Below are 18,239 nucleotides of genomic sequence, written 5' to 3'. Positions count from 1 at the left end.
AGTTCAGTCACACAATTCCCTTGTGTCTACGCAATGCTTGTTCTTGTCCACCGGACCCCCTGCAGAAGAGTTGCGTTACCATGTTGAAAAACTTTGGAAACTTGACACCCTTCCTGTACACAATGAGAAAGTTGTCATCAGATCTAGGCAAGATAAACAAGCCATGGAGCTTCTTAAAACCGCAACAAAAAGAGTTCTATTTAATGGTGTTCGACACTATGCCACACCTCTTCTCAGGCAAGCAAACTCACCCATTCTGAATATACCTCAAACGGCAGTAATGTCAAGACTCCGTAACATTGAATCTCAACTATCCAAAGATCTGGACAAAGCAAGCTCATACTGTGAACAAATGTCAATTTAATTAACTAAAGCCAAATAAACAGGTTTTCCATGTAAACGTCAGTTCAGGAATTACTATTACCATGTAAACATGAAGCACAAGACTTTAATTCCAAATGATTTAATGCAGAAAAACTCATTCCGAATGAAAAAAAAAACATTACGTAACCGTGGCAACTGAGGAGTTTAGAACAACCGTTGATATGCCGGGGAAGAACTCCACATCAGAGAACATCAAAGGAAGAGCAAAAAGTAGAACTCTAAAAAAGAGAACAAAAGGCAGAACTAAAAACCCAGAGCTCATAGAGCAGATACTTCCTCAGGAGAGAATAAACAGACCGAGTGTAAAAGCCCAAAGCTGCAGATAGGAGAGAATAGGAAACATCTGGAACAGGCCCTGATTCAAAGAAAGACTAAAACGTCCCAGAATTAACATCCTTCCCACAGATAAGACACTAATACTAAGCTACTCTTAAACGGTAAATCTCATGTTACAACCATCTATTGGCACAAAGGACAATCTAACAACAAGTGTTGTGCTTAATGATTCTGATTCTTCTCTCCTTTAATATGTCTTTGTTGTGTTTCAATATATGAATCTGTTGTTTTATATTATTTTGTGTATCATTCTGTAATTTAGTATGTTTATTTCAGTAATATTGTATAATTTTTCTCCCAGTTTATGTTATTGTTGTCTTTGTGTACGTTATATATTTTTGTTTATTTTGGTATTTGTTTTATGTAATCCTGTATATTTTTCTGTGTTTTGGTTATCATTTTGTTTGTTGTGTCATTTTTGTGTGTGTATTTTAATAGTCTTTTTGTGTGTTTTAAGAGTAATTTTGTGCATTGTTTTGCTATAGTTTTGAGTATTTATGTCATTTTGTATGTTTATGCTAACGGCAGCACAAAATTAGACCAAAGGCTGCTTGTGGCTCCTGTGGCACCAGTGTCCCATGTCTGGACTAGTGTGACACTTCAATAGAGACTCAGAAGCAAGGTTGGGGTCAATTATAATTGTAATCACACAATTGATAATTAATTACAATTATGGCGTAATCATAAATGTAATTTTAAAAATATGTTACTGTCATAATTGTAATTAAAATGTATTTGAGTTTAGATAATTGACTTTGTCATTTGTAGTTGCCATGCAAATTCTCTAAAAACTATCAATTATAAGTTGTCAGTAAAAAGTTTCAAAAACAAAACAGAAAACAAAACTGGGGAGCCATGTTACAGTTCTACACATACAGTATGTAGTTAACAATTAAAATATGTTCCATATCAAGCTTTCCCACATTTTAATAAAAATGGCACAGATACCCACACCAAAAATATTAAAATCTATATTTTCATTGATTAGGAAGTCTTAAGATAACCAAGAGATAGGAAAGTAATTAGATGATACATATTTGTTTTTAGTGTATTTTACAGCTAATTTAGGACTCGTTTTCATGAGAAACAAAAAAAAAAAAGAGTTAACCTTCATCTTGTGTTAGCTTTCTGTTAGCATCTCATATGATAACGGTCTTAAGTCAGTTGTAAAATACATTTTTAAAATGATCTAACCTCAACTAAAATTTAATGAGATTACGAGAGCAAAAAATAAATTAAATTACAATTATAACTACACCATCTTTGTAATTAATTATCAATTACATGATTACAATTATAACTGACACCAACCCTGCTCAGAAGCTGCCAGCTAATAATGGTAATCTAGTTTGTTTTAGTAGTACTTATAATACGTTTCCTTGTGTTTCAGGTTGTTTACCAAAGCAGTGACAGTGCACCAGTCGTGAAGAGTGGGAATAAGATTGACATGGATCAGTCCATGAGGAGAGAAACTGACCCCCAACCGCCTGCTAATGAGTGGTTAGATATCATGGGAAATGGTCTGCTAATGAAAAAGGTGCTGCAGCCTGGAGGAGGAAGAGACAGTTGGCCGGATCTTGGACAGACTGTGAAGATTAATCTAAAAACACGTCTGTTAGATGGGACGCTGGTTGAGGAGCTGTCGGAGTTCTGGTTCACTTTGGGACACAGAGAAGTGATCCCGGCACTGGATGCGGCGGTGCAACTCATGGGAATGGGAGAAAAGGCGGTCATCATGACAGATGGAAGATATGCAAATGGTTTCCGTGGAAATCTTTACCCTGAGATTCCGTCAAAGGCTGATCTGTCACTTGAAGTGAAGCTGCTAGAAGCTACTGATGCTCCAGACCTGAAGCTGCTGTCCCCCACTGAGAAGATTGCTCTGGCCACCTGCAAGAAGGAGCAAGGCAATGTCCTTTATCGGTGCAGAGCCTACGACTACGCCGTCCTCAAATATAGCACTGCCATGGAAATAACAGAGTCCATTTCTAAAGATGACATTAGGTCTGAAGAGGAGAACAAGCTGATGGAAATGAAAGTGAAATGTTTGAACAACATGGCTGCTTCTATGCTGAAACTAGAAGACTATGATGCAGCGCTAACGTGCAGCAGTGAAGCGCTGATGTATCAGCCCAAAAATGTGAAAGCACTTTTTCACATGGGCAAGGTTCTGGCCTTGCAGGATAAATACTCAGAGGCCATTCAAACACTACGGAAGGCCCTGGAGCTGGAGCCACGCAACAAAAAGGTCCACGATGAGCTCTCCACAATGATGAAAAAGCACCGTGAGCATGAAGCAGCAAAGCAGGCCATGGATGAGAAGATGTTGGAGAACCCGTCCAGCACCCACAAACATCAGGCCATGGATGAGAAGATGTTGGAGAACCCGTCCAGCACCCACAAGCATCAGGCTATGGATGAGAAGATGTTGGAGAACCCGTCCAGCACCCACAAACATCAGGCCATGGATGAGAAGATGTTGGAGAACCCGTCCAGCACCCACAAGCATCAGGCCATGGATGAGAAGATGTTGGAGAACCCGTCCAGCACCCACAAGCATCAGGCCATGGATGAGAAGATGTTGGAGGACGCATCCAGCACCCACAAACATCAGGCTATGGATGAGATGATGTTGGAGAACCCATCCAGCACCCACAAACATCAGGCTATGGATGAGAGGATGTTGGAGAACCCATCCAGCACCCACAAACATCAGGCCATGGATGAGAAGATGTTGGAGGACCCGTCCAGCACCCACAAACATCAGGCCAAGTCAGCATGGGGTTTGAGCTGGAAGTGGCTGCTTGGTGCCACTGCAGTAGCCATTGGTGGCATCGCTCTGTCTGTGGCCATCTATGCTAGAAAGTGATTGAAGAACTGTAGTAACGACACGACTTAAACACTGGAGCACATCTGGCAGAGCATTCTGACCATGTGGTCCATGAGGGTGAAAATATTCATCAGTTTATGACCTCCTCACTAGAGATGTAACGATTCACTCAACTCCCGATACGATTCGATTCACGATACTGGGTTCACGATACGATTCTCTCACGATTTATTTTATAAAATGGGACTGTAAAATGACTGAAAAATATTCCTTTATTTTTTTGGGAAAACACTATACTATTTTTTATTGTCAAAAGAATCCCTTGATAAAATATTCAAAACAATGCAATTTAACTAAAAATAAATCTTGAATGAAATAAAAAAAGGAATAATACAAATGAAAAACAAGCTTATTATTTAAATTCTGGTTCTATAGTAAACAATACAAAACTGCATAATAGTTCTTTTTCTTTTTAAAAGTGAAACTGAAAATCTATTTTGTGCCTTAACAATTGGACTCAAAAAAAAAAAAAAAACAGTCATTTTACTGTATTTAGGTCAGATATTTGTTTGAACCAGCAGAGTAACCCAGTGGTCGGTTGGCATGCAGATATTTTGCAGTGAAAAAGAGATGCTATGCTAGCAGACAGAGCTAATAGAAAAACGTCACTTTTACAGATATTCACGTAATATTACAGATATTCTTTTGGTGCTAAAGGGGTAATGAATCATTTATGAATATGTTTAAGAGTAGAAGGCGGCCAGAAAGAAAGAATTAGCAGATTTCGCTCGCCGCCAACACTTCTGGGTAGCGCCCTCTGCTGGTTAAAAAAAGTACTGCGATTCAATTTTCACAGCATCGATGTGAATCGTTATACCTATGAATCGATTTTTAACTGCCTCATGCTACGTTCACACCAAACGCGTTTTCTGCGGGACTGTTCGCGTCTGTCGCGCGAAACCTTCCGCAGGATTCGCGGGATCAAAAAATGTTTCCCTATTCGCTTCATTCGCGTCTGAAGCGAAGCTCCGCCCACCAGACTCCCAAACGGCGACAACCAGGCTCTGTTTGTTTCCACCATCAACTATGGAGGACCCCCGTTAATTCACTGCTCCTAACCTCGGAAGGAACGTCGGCTTTCCTGGCTTCACCAGGTTAACCAGCGCCACATCCAACTCGGTGAGCTTCACTGACCGCTTCAGAAGCTACGCCTGGATGATGACTGCTTCCAGCGGTACCTGTGGATGACCAGCGCCCGATTCGACGACCTGCTGGGTCGGATTGGCCCACGGATGTCCCGGCAGGACACCAACTACCGGAGCTCCATCTCTGCAGCCGAACGACTGTGTGTCTGTCTCCGGTAAGTTTCATAAGCAACCGAAGATGCCATGATTCATCAGACACATCTCTCAAATACACAATAAAGATAGATACTATATTAATCCCTGCTTTATTATTGTTTTTTATCATAAATATATTACAACTAAAATAAAAGTTAATCATTATAATAAATTATTTACTATTGTTATTTTTTGTCCTCTGGAGACCTATTCTGGAAGATGAGGCTTGTTTCATTAATATTTATTGTTTTTAACTCTTATTAATAAATCATTATTTATTTACTACTGTTAATTATTGTCATCTGGCAGATAAGGCCTGTTCTTTCTAATCTCTCCACCTTTTATGCACACGTACACACCCACATTATATATATCTGATTATCAATGATCTGAGCTTTTCTATGTTGTTCACTGTGCAGGTATCTGGCCACAGGTGACTCCTTCAGGACCACAGCTAACAGCTATGGACGAGAGGTCTTCACATCGTACTTCTCTGCAGGAGCTGTTCCATGGCTAGACATATTCCACCAGCACACCCAAAACGACTATTTTAAGAACCACATACTTCTATAGAATAGAATAGAATAGAATAGCCTTTTATTATCATTACATAACATGTAATGAGATAGAGCTCCCCATAAAAATACAAACATAAGAATAATAATAAGAATACAATATAAATAGATTTAAAAAAAGTTCACACACTCATATCAGTATTAACATAATACTGTGCCAGCATATTGCATAGAAACTATTGCACATTACCCAGTATATTGCACCAGTTAGATAATATTGCATAACAGTGTATGGTATTGTAGATTTAGTGCATATGAGAGTTCAGAATGGTTATGCCTTTCGGAAAGAAACTGTTCTTGAGTCTGTTTGTTCTAGCTTTGATACATCTGTAGCGCCTACCAGAGGGCAACAGGTTGAACATGTGGAAACCAGGGTGTGAACTGTCCTTGATGATGCTATGTGCTCTGTTGAGGCAGCGTGAGGTGTAGATGTCCGTCAGGGAGGGGAGAGGGCAGCCAACAATCCTTTGAGCCGTTTTTATTACCCTCTGAAGCCTCCTCCTATCTGCCTCAGTGCAGCTCCCGTACCATACAGTTATACAGTATGTGAGCAGGCTCTCGATGGTCGAGCGGTAAAAGGTCAGCAGCAGTTTTGAGTCCAGGTTGTGCTTCCTGAGGACTCTCAGGAAATGTAGTCTCTGTTGGGCCTTCTTGGTAACCGCAGAGATGTTGTTTGACCAGGAGAGGTCCGCAGAGATGAGGACACCGAGGAATCTGAAGGTGTGGACCCTTTCCACACACTCACCGTTGATGTAGAGGGGGGCAGGGTCTGCTCTGTGCCTCCGGAAGTCCACGACAATCTCCTTGGTTTTTGTGATGTTAAGCTGCAGGTTGTTAGCAGAGCACCACGCTGTCAGCTTCAGGACCTCCTCTCTGTAGGCTGACTCGTCCCCCCTTGAGATCAGACCAACCACTGTGGTGTCATCAGCAAATTTCACAGTGATGTTGCTCTCATGGGTTGGCCTGCAGTCGTAGGTGTAGAGGCAAACTTCCTATTGTATTAACATGTGTATAATAAATATGGAAGAATGAGAAGAGAAACGTCTGTCAGCTTCATTTTTAACCAGAAAGAAATAATCCAAGAAACCTCATCTCTGAAATTAATTTAAGGCATTAAAGGTCTCACAGAGAATCAATATGAGGAAACTATATATTCTTGTATGAACAAAATATATAACCTTGATGTGGTGTACACATTGCTGTTAAGATGCATTGATAGAAATTTAAAAGAAAGCAAAAGTACACTTTAAAATGTGTTTTTAATCAACAATTCTGAAAGAACACCATGTACATTAACATAATACCTCATTTTTAAATAAACTATTTACTTCAATATTATAATACTTACATAATAAACAAACTAGTATAAACAACTATTCACAATGTGGTTCCTGCCATGCAAAGAGTCCCGCCCACCCCAGCCCATCCAGCCCAATCCAAAACCTAATTAAAATTTTCCAAATTTAGTGTTACCGGATGATAATCAAGAAGTTTAAAACTTTGAAATTTAACGTTCCCTAAATTCTGGTGGCACTTTTTGCAGGATAGGAAGCAGGTCTCTGAAAAACATCTCATCCTCAGTCAGAGCTGGTGGTGAGGAGGTGGTCTCCTGAAGGTCTGTAGGATAAGCTGCTCCACCTCTCTTGGAGAGCCTTGGCTGGGCCTCTTCTTTGCTCTTTTTCCTTAAAAATAAAAATTATATATATATATATATATATATATATATATATATATATATATATATATATATAAAATAGCTTATCAAGTCACTGTTACTTAAATAAGATCATAGATATATTTTAATTAAACATTAAATGAGGTAATGATCAACATTGTCATCACTGATATACCAAGCATTTATAGATACATTTTATTTATAACAGAATGCAAAACAACTTCTGTCATGTTCATATCAGATGGTTTGGCTGCACTTGTTTCTGCAGGAGATGCTGCAGCACCATCACCATCATCATCATCTTCTCCTGCTCCCTGAGCACTATCTGTTCCCCCTCCCTGTCCTTCTCCATCACTCATCTGATTGTTTACCTCTGAGTGACAGCAAACAATATATGAAACACATTACTGTACATTTTAAATCACTATACTAGATTTAGATCCCCCCACTAGAAGAAGCCCTGTGATGCATAAAGGCCTGAATATTAACCTGGTATATATTTCTACATGTCTGCACTGATAAACAAACCTCCAGTCTCTGATGGTTGACCATACTCTGCGGTCCTGTCTTCCTCAACCCTCTGCCCCATGTTGCTGCTTGTCTCTCGCGGTGAAACAAAGGGGTCGATGAAGGACATGACCACAGGGTATTTCCACAGTTTGGATGTTCCTGCAGCTGACCCACCACGGTTCTCCTGACTTTTTTTTCCTCTCATAACCCATAAGTGAAAATAGCTGGTGTTAGCGGCTAATGCTATCATTAGCTAATGCTATCCTCACTCACTGCCGACTTTCAAAGATGAAAACTACAGAGAGAACATTTACCTGCTGCTCCACCTCCTCGCTGATTCTCCTCCACATCAAATCCTTCCTGGTCCTGGTTAAAATAACAGGCCGTGTCATACAGTTCCCGGTGGTCACACACCGCTACGATTAGCTTCTCCTCAATGGTTGAACGGGTGAAAATACTGGTTTCCGTGTTGCCTGCCTGACGTCATTGCCAACAAGGACTCTAATTGGCTTTCGCGCCTGCGCGTCACGCGAAACTGCCGCTGGAGTTCAATATTTTCAACTCAAGCGAACGGCGAATAACGCGAAAATCGGGAGCGCGCTTGCCGCAGCATTCGCGTTCAACGCGCGAAACAGTTCGCGCCGCCCCACCGGCGAATAATTCGCCTCCCAGCGCGTCTAAACCATTGACTTTGCATGTAATCTGTTCGCTTGTGCCGCAGAAACCGCGTTTGGTGTGAACGTAGCATCACGATTAATCGTTACATCCCTACTCCTCACTGTCACTCTCTGTTCTCTGCTATGTATGTGTGACAAATGATGTCATCATCCTCTACAGTTACAAGATGCATTTTGTAGGCGAACAAAGGGGAATGAATATTCAAAAATATGAATTAATAAATTGAATATGTTTGTTTGCTAGGAGTGCATCTGAAATGGATGTTTAATAAAAGTTTAAATGTAAAAAAAACAATGTTTACAATTATTACATTTTTATTTTACAAGCATCTATTCACATAGGTTACAAGCATGATGATGATAAATACAGGGTGACTACAGGTAGGAAGAATATAATAATATATATTTATTTTTAATACCACCTTAAGAAAATTTTAGACCAAACTTATGATGGAAATACAGACCAAAGGGAAAATATATTGTTTTACAATTAAAGGCATTGATGACAGTTAATATAATGTACACTAAATAAAAATGAAAATAATCAGTTGTTTAAGAACATTATCCAAATGTGTTTATTAATGTGGAAAGAAAAAAAAAATATCAACATTGTCTAAAATGATATTTATTGTAACACAATTCTTACAACATTTAATACCAGTGAACAATAACCAGAAATCAAAACTGACTGGAACCTGTGAGCAAACCAAACACCAAAGTGCTTTTATCAGATGCTTCACTGATAGGGCTTTTCCACCTGGCAGGAGCTGGAGCTAACTTGGAGCTAGCGCATGTTTTGGCTCCGGGCCATTCTGTTTCCACCAACATAGCTCCAGCTCTCGGAGCCAAAAACCGGGGCTACGCTGGTCCCACTTAGCTTCTGGTTTACAGCTCAGTTCTGAAGTGGGCGTGTTGGTTCTGGAGCAGATAGAGGCAGACTTTGGCCCTTTTCTAATAGAAAACCCATTATCATTTCTTAAGTCAATGTTATATTGAGTTGGTTTATATATCCATTTTTACTTTGTGTAAATAAAGTTACTTATTTTGTATTCTACAAGGACTTTGTTCATTGGCCTTTAATTGGCCATGTAATGCTGTTACATACATGGAATTTGTCCTCTGCATTTAACCCATCCCTGAGGAGCAGTGGGCAGCCATTTTTGCAGCGCCTGGGGAGCAGTTCGGGGTTAAGGGACTTGCTCAACATCCCATGGTGACGGCCCAGGTGAGGCTTGAACCAGCAACCCTCCGATTACAAGCCCAGCATCCTTAACCACTAGGCCACCACTCCCTCACTAGGCCACCACTCCCACTCCATAGTGTGGAGTGGAGTACCAGGAAACAATGTTCTCCTCCTCTGACCACTGCTCTGTCTTCTTGGACTCACTTTTAAATGTGTTTTTGTGTCGGATTTGCGCTTATGTGACCAGACGCCCGCCAGCTTAAAAAAGGGCTGCTTTTCGTTTTTGGAGGACCGTCGACCGCCCACTTCAGAGCTGAGCTGTAGCCCAGCAGCTATGTGGGGCCAGCGTAGCTCTGGTTTCTGGCACCGAGAACTGGAGCTATGTTGGTGGAAACAGAATGGCTCGGAACCAAAACACGCGCTAGCTCCAAGTTAGCTCCAGCTCCTGCCCGGTGGAAAAGCGTTATGAGTCACACCAAAATACATCCGACCGTAAACACAGCCTTCTCAACACAATGTTCCCCACCACTTCACAGTCACTGGGTGAATTATGAATGTAACTGATCGCCACAGTATCATCCATTCTATGAACACCACCGGCAACAGAGAAGCCCCTCAGCTCGAAGCGCGTCGCGAGTATCTTCGACGTTGATGACAATCGTCTGTGTTCAATGAGCACAAGCGTCCAACTACGTGCGTGAAGCACATTTTTGACGCCCAAAACGCGTTTGGTGTGAATGTACCATAAGGGAGCTCTGCATGTGTAATCTGGAAAATAGAAGGCTCCACGCATTACCACAATGTTGTCATGCTGTTTTTAATTCTTATTCACGTACCCCTATGACAGTTCGCATACTCCTGGGGGTACCCGACCGCACCCCACTTTGGGAACCTAGGCTTTAGCATTTGACTGCATTGCATGTTAAATGTGCACTTTATATGCTTTTCTGTTCCAAATTCTTGAAATGAAAAAAATGTAAGTAGCTTTAAGTGTTTTATGACTTAATTAGCATTAAGGTTGAACATTTGTCTTTATAAAATGGTGACTGATAAAATATTGCTTTTGCCTTGTAGTGTTTGTTCAAATAAATATATGGTTAAATGATAGCATTAAATACAGTGTAATATTCATTTTTGGTGCTGTATATATATATATATATGTCAATTTTTCCATATTATTAATGTTTAACATTACATCTAACCATTCATCAACATCAGGCACCAGATCACAGCGCCATCTCCTGGTTGCTTTTTACAGGCCAACATCATAACCCTCAGTATTTTACCATCATGTTTATTTTGAAAGTTCAAAGTATTTAATATTCTCAGATACAAAATCTTAAAACTAGTTGGAATCTTAATTCCGATGACCTGCATATCTCTGTCCCATATTTATTTATCAAGGTGCATCTTCTGCCCAGCTTTACTATCATAGAAATATCATAGTTTCTTTTCAGCACATCTCATTTGTGCGCTAGTGATTAAAAATCCTGTGTTTATATAATTAATGTAATGCTCGTGCTGATTTATCTTTGCAATAAGTTGCTTAATATTTGAAGATTCATTGATATTTTCATTTATCAGACGGCCCGACCGTCCACTCCATCCCAAGCCAAGCGGCCTTGGTTCATGACGACTGCATCCACTTCAACTGGACCACCCACAGAACCAGTTCATTCCTTTTAAATAGACATGCTACATATTACATTCAGGTACACCTGTATTGTTAAGTCAATAATGTTTGTTTGTTTTGTGTCTGTGTGGTTTACTTTAAATTGAATACATTTACAAATCTTTATGCTTTCAAATTGAAGAAAATGTGTAGAACCAGTGTAAGGGGACATTTAAAATCCATAACAAAATAGTTCAATATAGGGTACTGGCAATTATAGTAATAATATTGATAGTAATAAATAACATTAATAATAATAAATACTTGTTTCACTAATGCCAAAAGTGATAAATTAAAACAAGAAAACTTTTTGGGAACCCATGCTTGATTATTTACAGCAGCGCTCACTAATCCTAAACATAAAAATATTACATTTCAGAATCAAAAATATTTTATTATTCCCAGAAGGAAATTATTTGAATAATCTGAAATAAATAATTTCTGTAATTATATATGATTGTTATAATTTAATATATGGTAGTGATAATGACACTAAAAATAATTCCATATTATTCAATATAATTGATATATTACATTTTGACTAATTTAATACATTGCTAATTGTACTTCAGAACGTTTTTAAAGTATTAAATATAACATGCATAATACATATTTAATTACATATTATTAAACTCATATATATGTGGGCGTGCATGTATATTAAGTATTATAATTGATTTAATTATATATTTCTCCCTGCTCCTCTGGGAGAAGATACAGTACCAGACTTTGTAATCTTGGATAGTAGAGAATCAGTTCTCCGAATCGAGGCTCCTCGGTTGAGTCCAGACTTTGTCCGCAAGATGTTTCAGAGTTTCAGAGCTCTGGCGGAGCTGGATGCGGCAAATGCCACATCATCAAGTGCATTTATGAGGAAGCGACAAGGATTCTGCGGGAGCTCCCCAAATTCCGAGACAGAGCCGACATGTCCCAGCCCACCGTGCTGCTGACTGCCTTCACGGGCACGGCAGCCTTCAACATTGCGGGCAAAACGTTACACTCTGTCCTCAAGCTCCCGAGGTCACTGGAGCCGCCGCACCAGGGCCTTGGCAATACACTCGATGAACTGAGAGCAGTCTTGTCATCCGTCGAAATTCTCATCATCGACGAGATCTCCATAGTTTCCAAGAAGCTGTTTGCCTATGTCAACAGGCGATTCCAGCAGCTGAAGGGAAATCAAAGACCTTTCACCGCCATTTTCGTTCTGGCGGTTGGCGACTTACCAACTGCCGCCACTGGGCTTGGCCAAGTCGCTGTGTGTCTACGAGGAGACTGAGTTTGACCTCTGGAGAGATCATTTCACCGTGGTTAACCTTACAGATATCATGTGGCAGAAAGATGACCAAGCTTTTGCTTGGTCAATTCCTGAACCGACTGCGTGTCAAGCGCAAGAAAGATTCCCTGAGCATCTCGGACAGAAGTTGCTTATGCAGGCCATCTCTGATGGCAAAGGTTGCCCAACACGAACGCTGTACGTCAAGGTGGGGACGCCAGTCAAAGTGCTCGTAGCTACTGTGTATAGATCCCCAGATTTTGGTTTGCAAAAGTTTTTGCCAAACCTCAAAGCCTTCTTGGACATATTGAAACATATGAATCACCAGCCCATTGTTGTTTGCATTGACTTCAAAGAAGACCTCCTTTTTTTTTTTAAACTATTTCTTTTTAATTTAACAGCACATCATCAGTAGGGTACAACTAACCTGTCTCACAATGGTCTAATCCCAGCTCACGTTACTTTTCTGACACCTCCTGCTTAAAACCCAAAAAGTCGGAAGGATCGTGTGGCCACGCTTTCACGGTCTGTATTCATGCTGAAAATCAAGATCAAGCTAGCTTTTGCCCTTCTGCTCCACGGGCGGTTTCTGTCCTCCCTGAGCTCGCATTAGGACACCTGCCTTACCGTTTGACAGGTGTACTGCCCCAGTCAAACTCCTCACCTGCAACTGTCCCCGGAGTGGGTCGCGCCCGGCGAGAGCCCACTGGGGGCTCGCCTCCCTGCCTCCCCGAGTAAGTGAAAAAACGATAACAAAGACCTCCTTTCACCAGGCACAAAAAGCATCAGAGATGCATTCCCGTCCAGAGGCTACACGCAATTGGTCACAGAGTCTACCACAGACAAGAACTCTCTGATTGATCACATTTACATTTCCCATCCTTAGAAATGTATTCAATCAGGTGTTCTCCAAACGTTTTATAGCTACCATAGTTCCGTCTACTGCATTTTGACTGGCTAAATCTGTCTCGTTGCCTTGTCGTGGCACATGTCACACAATTCCTTTATGCCCCTTGTCTCCTGTTTATATGTTATTTACCCTAATTTTCTCAATTGTCTGCAGACTTGGGCACCAGTCAAATCAAACACAGTACCAGAATTTGGGGAGATCTCCACAGCCTGCCTACACACATGTCTCAGGTAAGAACAAATGGCAAATTGAGATTTACATTACTCACATATTTCCATTTATATTATATTATTATATATATTAGTTTGTCACTCTCATTTCTTCACCTAGCTTCAGAATGTTAGACACGCCGTCCAGTAGCAGATGGGCCAGTGGATGTTGCGGTGTCTCCCAACGGTCTGTATAGATCCGGTAACGACCGTAGCTCCATTTATGTCTAACAGCTACAACGAGACATGCTGGCTGGTGAATATCATATTGATTGATTTGATTGGTGACAACCCCAAACTACACACAAGTCTCAGGCTGTGGAATTCTTCTTCCCGAATTCTGGTCCTCTGCCTGCACACGACTCAGGTAAGAACAAATGCCAAATTGAGATTTACATTCCTCACATATATCACAATTGTCACAGTGACACATTATAATTTCTCTTTTTGTTTCAGAGGACAAGTTACACCCCAGAACCAGGACATTGGAGACGCTTCCCAGACCATCAATGCCATCAATGACCGCATGAGTTTGTCTGTCTTTTTTTCCTACATATAGCTCTAATGGGTTGCAATTTGTGATGTCCACAAAGACACAGTTGTGCCGGGTTGTAGCTAACAAACCACTCCTGACCCTCGTTGTATACCCATTACACACCATTTACACTGATGTCCACCCCATATTCATTCTCATTACATTGTATTTCTGTATCACGTTTTTCTGCAGTGTATGCCTTGTCCTCGCTCTTCTCTGTCTCTTTTGTTTCAGGTGTCTTGGAGCTGGCAGTTCCTAATATGTTGTAGAGTTAGGGTTAGTGTGGTTCATTGTGTGTCTGTGTATGTGTGTACACCAACGACCTAACCTGTGTTATGTCTCTCTCTCTCTCTGTGTGTGTGTGTGTGTGTGTGTGTGCACTAACAGGGTGGGTGGTGGGAATCCAGCCATAGAGACTCACTCAGTGTGTTATTTTGTGCCAGTCCCAAGCCTGGATAAATGGAGAGGGGCACCTTGAGTGTAAAATCAGTTTTCTGTGTCTCTTCTCTATGGTAGTATGTTGGATGTACATGACATTGGAGACACTTCCTAGACCATCCCTGCCATTGATGACCTGAGTTTAAAGCCTCATGTTTTATCCCCAACAATATTTTATTATTTGACACAGATTGCCTTAAATTGACACCCATTCTCTTTATTACATGAAGCGATGAACAATGTACAATCTGCATTATATAATTTAATGTGTGGTGTGCCAAAATTATTTATTTTACAGTTTTTCTCAATTGCTAAAACACTAAACCCTATTGTCTGAACCAAATGCTCAGTTGCCTGAACCCACTGATTGAAACAATCACTCTTTTGGCAAAACCATAAACACTTTTCACCTGTTTAGACACAACTTGCCAACACATTTTCATTGTGATGCACCCGTGCTGCATAATGGTGAGCACAGGTGACAAAAGTCAAACACAATTAAAGCACTGGTGTCACCACTTGAACACAACAACTCAAAACTGATCACACTTGTGGCTATTGATGTAAGGGAAGAGCACTGGTTTGTGAGGCCCTACAATGGATAGAAATCTGAGAGGAAGAGTTCGTGTGAGAGGAGGGCGAGGTGGTCAGCGAAGACAAAGAACAGTAATATCTGATGAAATCAGAGCTACTGTGATTGACCATGTTCTTGTCCATGGTATGAGCATGAGGGAGGCTGGACAAAGGGTACAACCAAACATCAGTAGATTCACTGTGTCCACCATAATCCGAAGATTTAGAGACGAGAACAGGTAATTACCTTTTTTTTTTTTACATTATAGTACAGTATGTAAACGTTGACAGCAATTACTGTATGACATACTATAGAGCTGGTAAGTCCCGCCCATCCGTAAAACCCCACTGGACCTCTAGATTGAAAAACGTCAATCTGGCAAGCCTGGATACGGCATGCCAGGGGTTTTTTCCCCCGTTGCCTGGCCAGACAAAATGTGGCCTGTGATGTGGATGAAGTCCTGTGGCCTGACCCAGTACGGAGACATGATGCTGTGGCTGAGTAATGCATATTTTTGTACTTTTTTACATGGGCTTACTGTACACAAGTGGCAACTGCATAAGATACGTGTAAATGCATAAGATTTCTGTTTTGTCTTTTTGTACAAGTGCTATGCACAGGTTCTTTGTTTTGCAACATGCATTTAGCCTACAGTGAATAAACATTTATTTCTCCAGTTTCATGTCCTGAGCATTGTGTTTTCTATTTTTCTACGTAGTGTTTAGTGACTGTTCAGTAGTGTTTTTAATTCTGATTGACTTGGGGCATGATTTGACAACACAGTTCAGTTTTGAGCACAGATTGAACTGTTTTGAGGTGAAAGTTTGGTTTTGCAAGAAGAGTCTGACGTTTTGTGAATATAGCTTGGAAATTGTGTTTTGTGTTCACAGTTTAGAGAAAAGGAGAGCAGGTTTCAAGAAATGTGTCTTAGCAATTGAGAAAAACTGTATACATCAATGATTTTGTCTGTGTCTAACCTGCTAAAATGTATTCTCTTTGCAGATGACACTACTTTATTTTATTCTGTGGAAAATTTAACACAGGTGGAAGTAGTTAAAAATTAATTTAAAAAAAGAAAAAATGGGTTTGACATTAAACAATTGTCACTAAATTTTGGAAAAACAAACTTTATGGTATTCAGTAACAGAAGGAAAGATATTGCATGTTCAGTTATTATACACGATATTGAAATAAATAGAGTAAGGGAAACCAATTTTTTGTTTGCTATGGTTGATGAGAATTTGAGCTGGAAATTACATATAAATTATACAAATATGAAAATATCAAAAACAATAGCTGTACTATATAAAGTAAATGATCTATTGGATAACAAAGCACTGTTCATGTTATATAACTGTCTGATTGTTCCTTATCTGACCTATTGTGTAGAAGTCTGGGAAAATGCCTGTAAGACAAACATCCAGTCAGTCTTTATATTACAGAAAAGAGCCAAACGAATAATAAGCAGAACACAATGTAAACATCCAACAAACCCATTATTCCATCAGTTAAAAATGTTGAAGTTCAATGACATTGTAGATTAGAGTATTTTGCAAATTATGCATAAAGCACATCAAAAAAATCTTACCTGTAAATCTCCAGGTCAGATTTGTAAAAAGAGTAAGTAAGTATAATTTAAAAGGAAAAGAGATCTTTTTTTTTTTTGTATTAAAATACTGATTTACCTGACAATATAATGTTCTTTGTTGTTAGTGTTTCGTAGTTCAGTGTGCTCAGAGTGATAAGATGTGTTTCCAAAGTGTGTTTATTTGTTAGTGTTGTGGTTGAATGAGCTTCATTTGAGACGTGTATGAAGTGTTTTGTTGGTGAGAAACACTTTTGGAGATGAGAGTAACTGTTGGGCTGAGATGACTGATGGATGTGCAGGCTGTGTTTAGAGTTTTGAACATGTGACTTCAGTTTCAACCAATACTTGTTAGCAATCGGGAAAAAAAAACTCTAATAGAGTGGAAGGGTCCCAACCCACAGGTTGAGAACCACTGGTGTATTGCATGTCAAAGAATCCATGTACTATGGCTAGATTGTATGTCCAAGCATGTATTTATGTCTGTCCTATACATTGCACACATTTGATCACCACTGTATTTATATCCATACAGGGCTTGGTCCGTCATACATATAGAAGCCTCACAGAGCTGCAATGGAAGGTCTAGCCAGAGGACAAGTATGTTTTTGGTCTTTTTCCCTCTCAATTGGCAGTTTGTGAAATTTACAAAACACAGTTAGTTAGATTTTTTTTGTTTTTTTTTTTGTAACATGTTTTGCTGAATGATGAGTATCTTCTACCTTCACCACCACCACCACAGATTCTGTTCTGATCACAATGAAAAAGTGACCATGGCTGTGATGGGGGCCATTTAAGATGCTGAGCCACACTGGGGCACAAGCCAAGTTAGAAGTAAGTCTGATCACATTAATCTGGGGACCTAATTTAATGTATTTGAGTGATCATTATCCTTTTCAGATGCCTTAAAATAATACATTTAGTATGAATTCATGACATAGTATTTGTGTTGTCATTTTCATTCACTAGGAGCTGCAACATGGCTTTAGAATCATACGAGGCCAGTGAGGAGCAGGACCTGAATGGGACCAAGGAGGATGTAAAGAGTAGGAAGACTCTTACCACCAGGAGAGATCCAGTGTTATTGCCGTGCTCCATACTGCTGCATTTATTGATCATGGTATTTATCAATCACCTGTAAACAAAGTGTATACAGGCTATTTCTAAAGTGACTCTTTAAGACATTTTAATTGCCTGCGACAAGCTGTTGAGCTAAGGTTAATGCATCAATAAACCAATTGGAACAACAATTAATAACAGCAATGGATTTGTTTCTGTTATCATTTAATGTCATAATTTAAGGACCCATAATTGTTTTGTTACATTGTGTTAGCCAAGAAATGTATGGGATTAAATATTTAAAGTGGGTCTTGTGTTCATGTTAGGACAGCTGAAATAAAAATGGTCAGGATACTGACCTCTCTTCCCATTTGTCACACAGCTTTTCAAGGAATGGGTCAAAGTGGGACAGAGGATCCTCTTCTCCAGAAGAAAAAACTGTTTACAAATCTGCCTCTACCAAAGCAACACAGC

The 18,239-nt window shown here is 39.9% G+C and overlaps 2 protein-coding genes and 1 pseudogene across 2 annotated transcripts in view; all 3 read left to right on the top strand.

The window, feature by feature from the left end:
• The first annotated feature begins 685 nt into the window (after window positions 1-685).
• On the top strand, window positions 686-3,154 carry LOC114459455 (peptidyl-prolyl cis-trans isomerase FKBP8 pseudogene; annotated as a pseudogene).
• Window positions 701-18,239, top strand: part of LOC114459461 (peptidyl-prolyl cis-trans isomerase FKBP8-like) — a 42,808-nt gene continuing 25,269 nt past the window's right edge. The window contains exon 1 of the mRNA XM_028441715.1: window positions 701-873. The gene's annotated coding sequence lies outside the window, so the exon portion shown is untranslated. The remainder of the gene's footprint in view (window positions 874-18,239) is intronic.
• LOC114459462 (peptidyl-prolyl cis-trans isomerase FKBP8-like) lies at window positions 3,248-3,748 on the top strand. The gene has a single exon (XM_028441716.1). The coding sequence runs from the start codon at window positions 3,248-3,250 to the stop codon at window positions 3,587-3,589; it is 342 nt and encodes a 113-aa protein (XP_028297517.1). The 3' UTR covers window positions 3,590-3,748.

Source organism: Gouania willdenowi, unplaced genomic scaffold, assembly GCF_900634775.1.
Source record: "Gouania willdenowi unplaced genomic scaffold, fGouWil2.1 scaffold_315_arrow_ctg1, whole genome shotgun sequence".
NCBI lineage: Eukaryota > Metazoa > Chordata > Actinopteri > Blenniiformes > Gobiesocidae > Gouania > Gouania willdenowi.
This window is presented reverse-complemented; position numbering and strand designations above follow the sequence as displayed.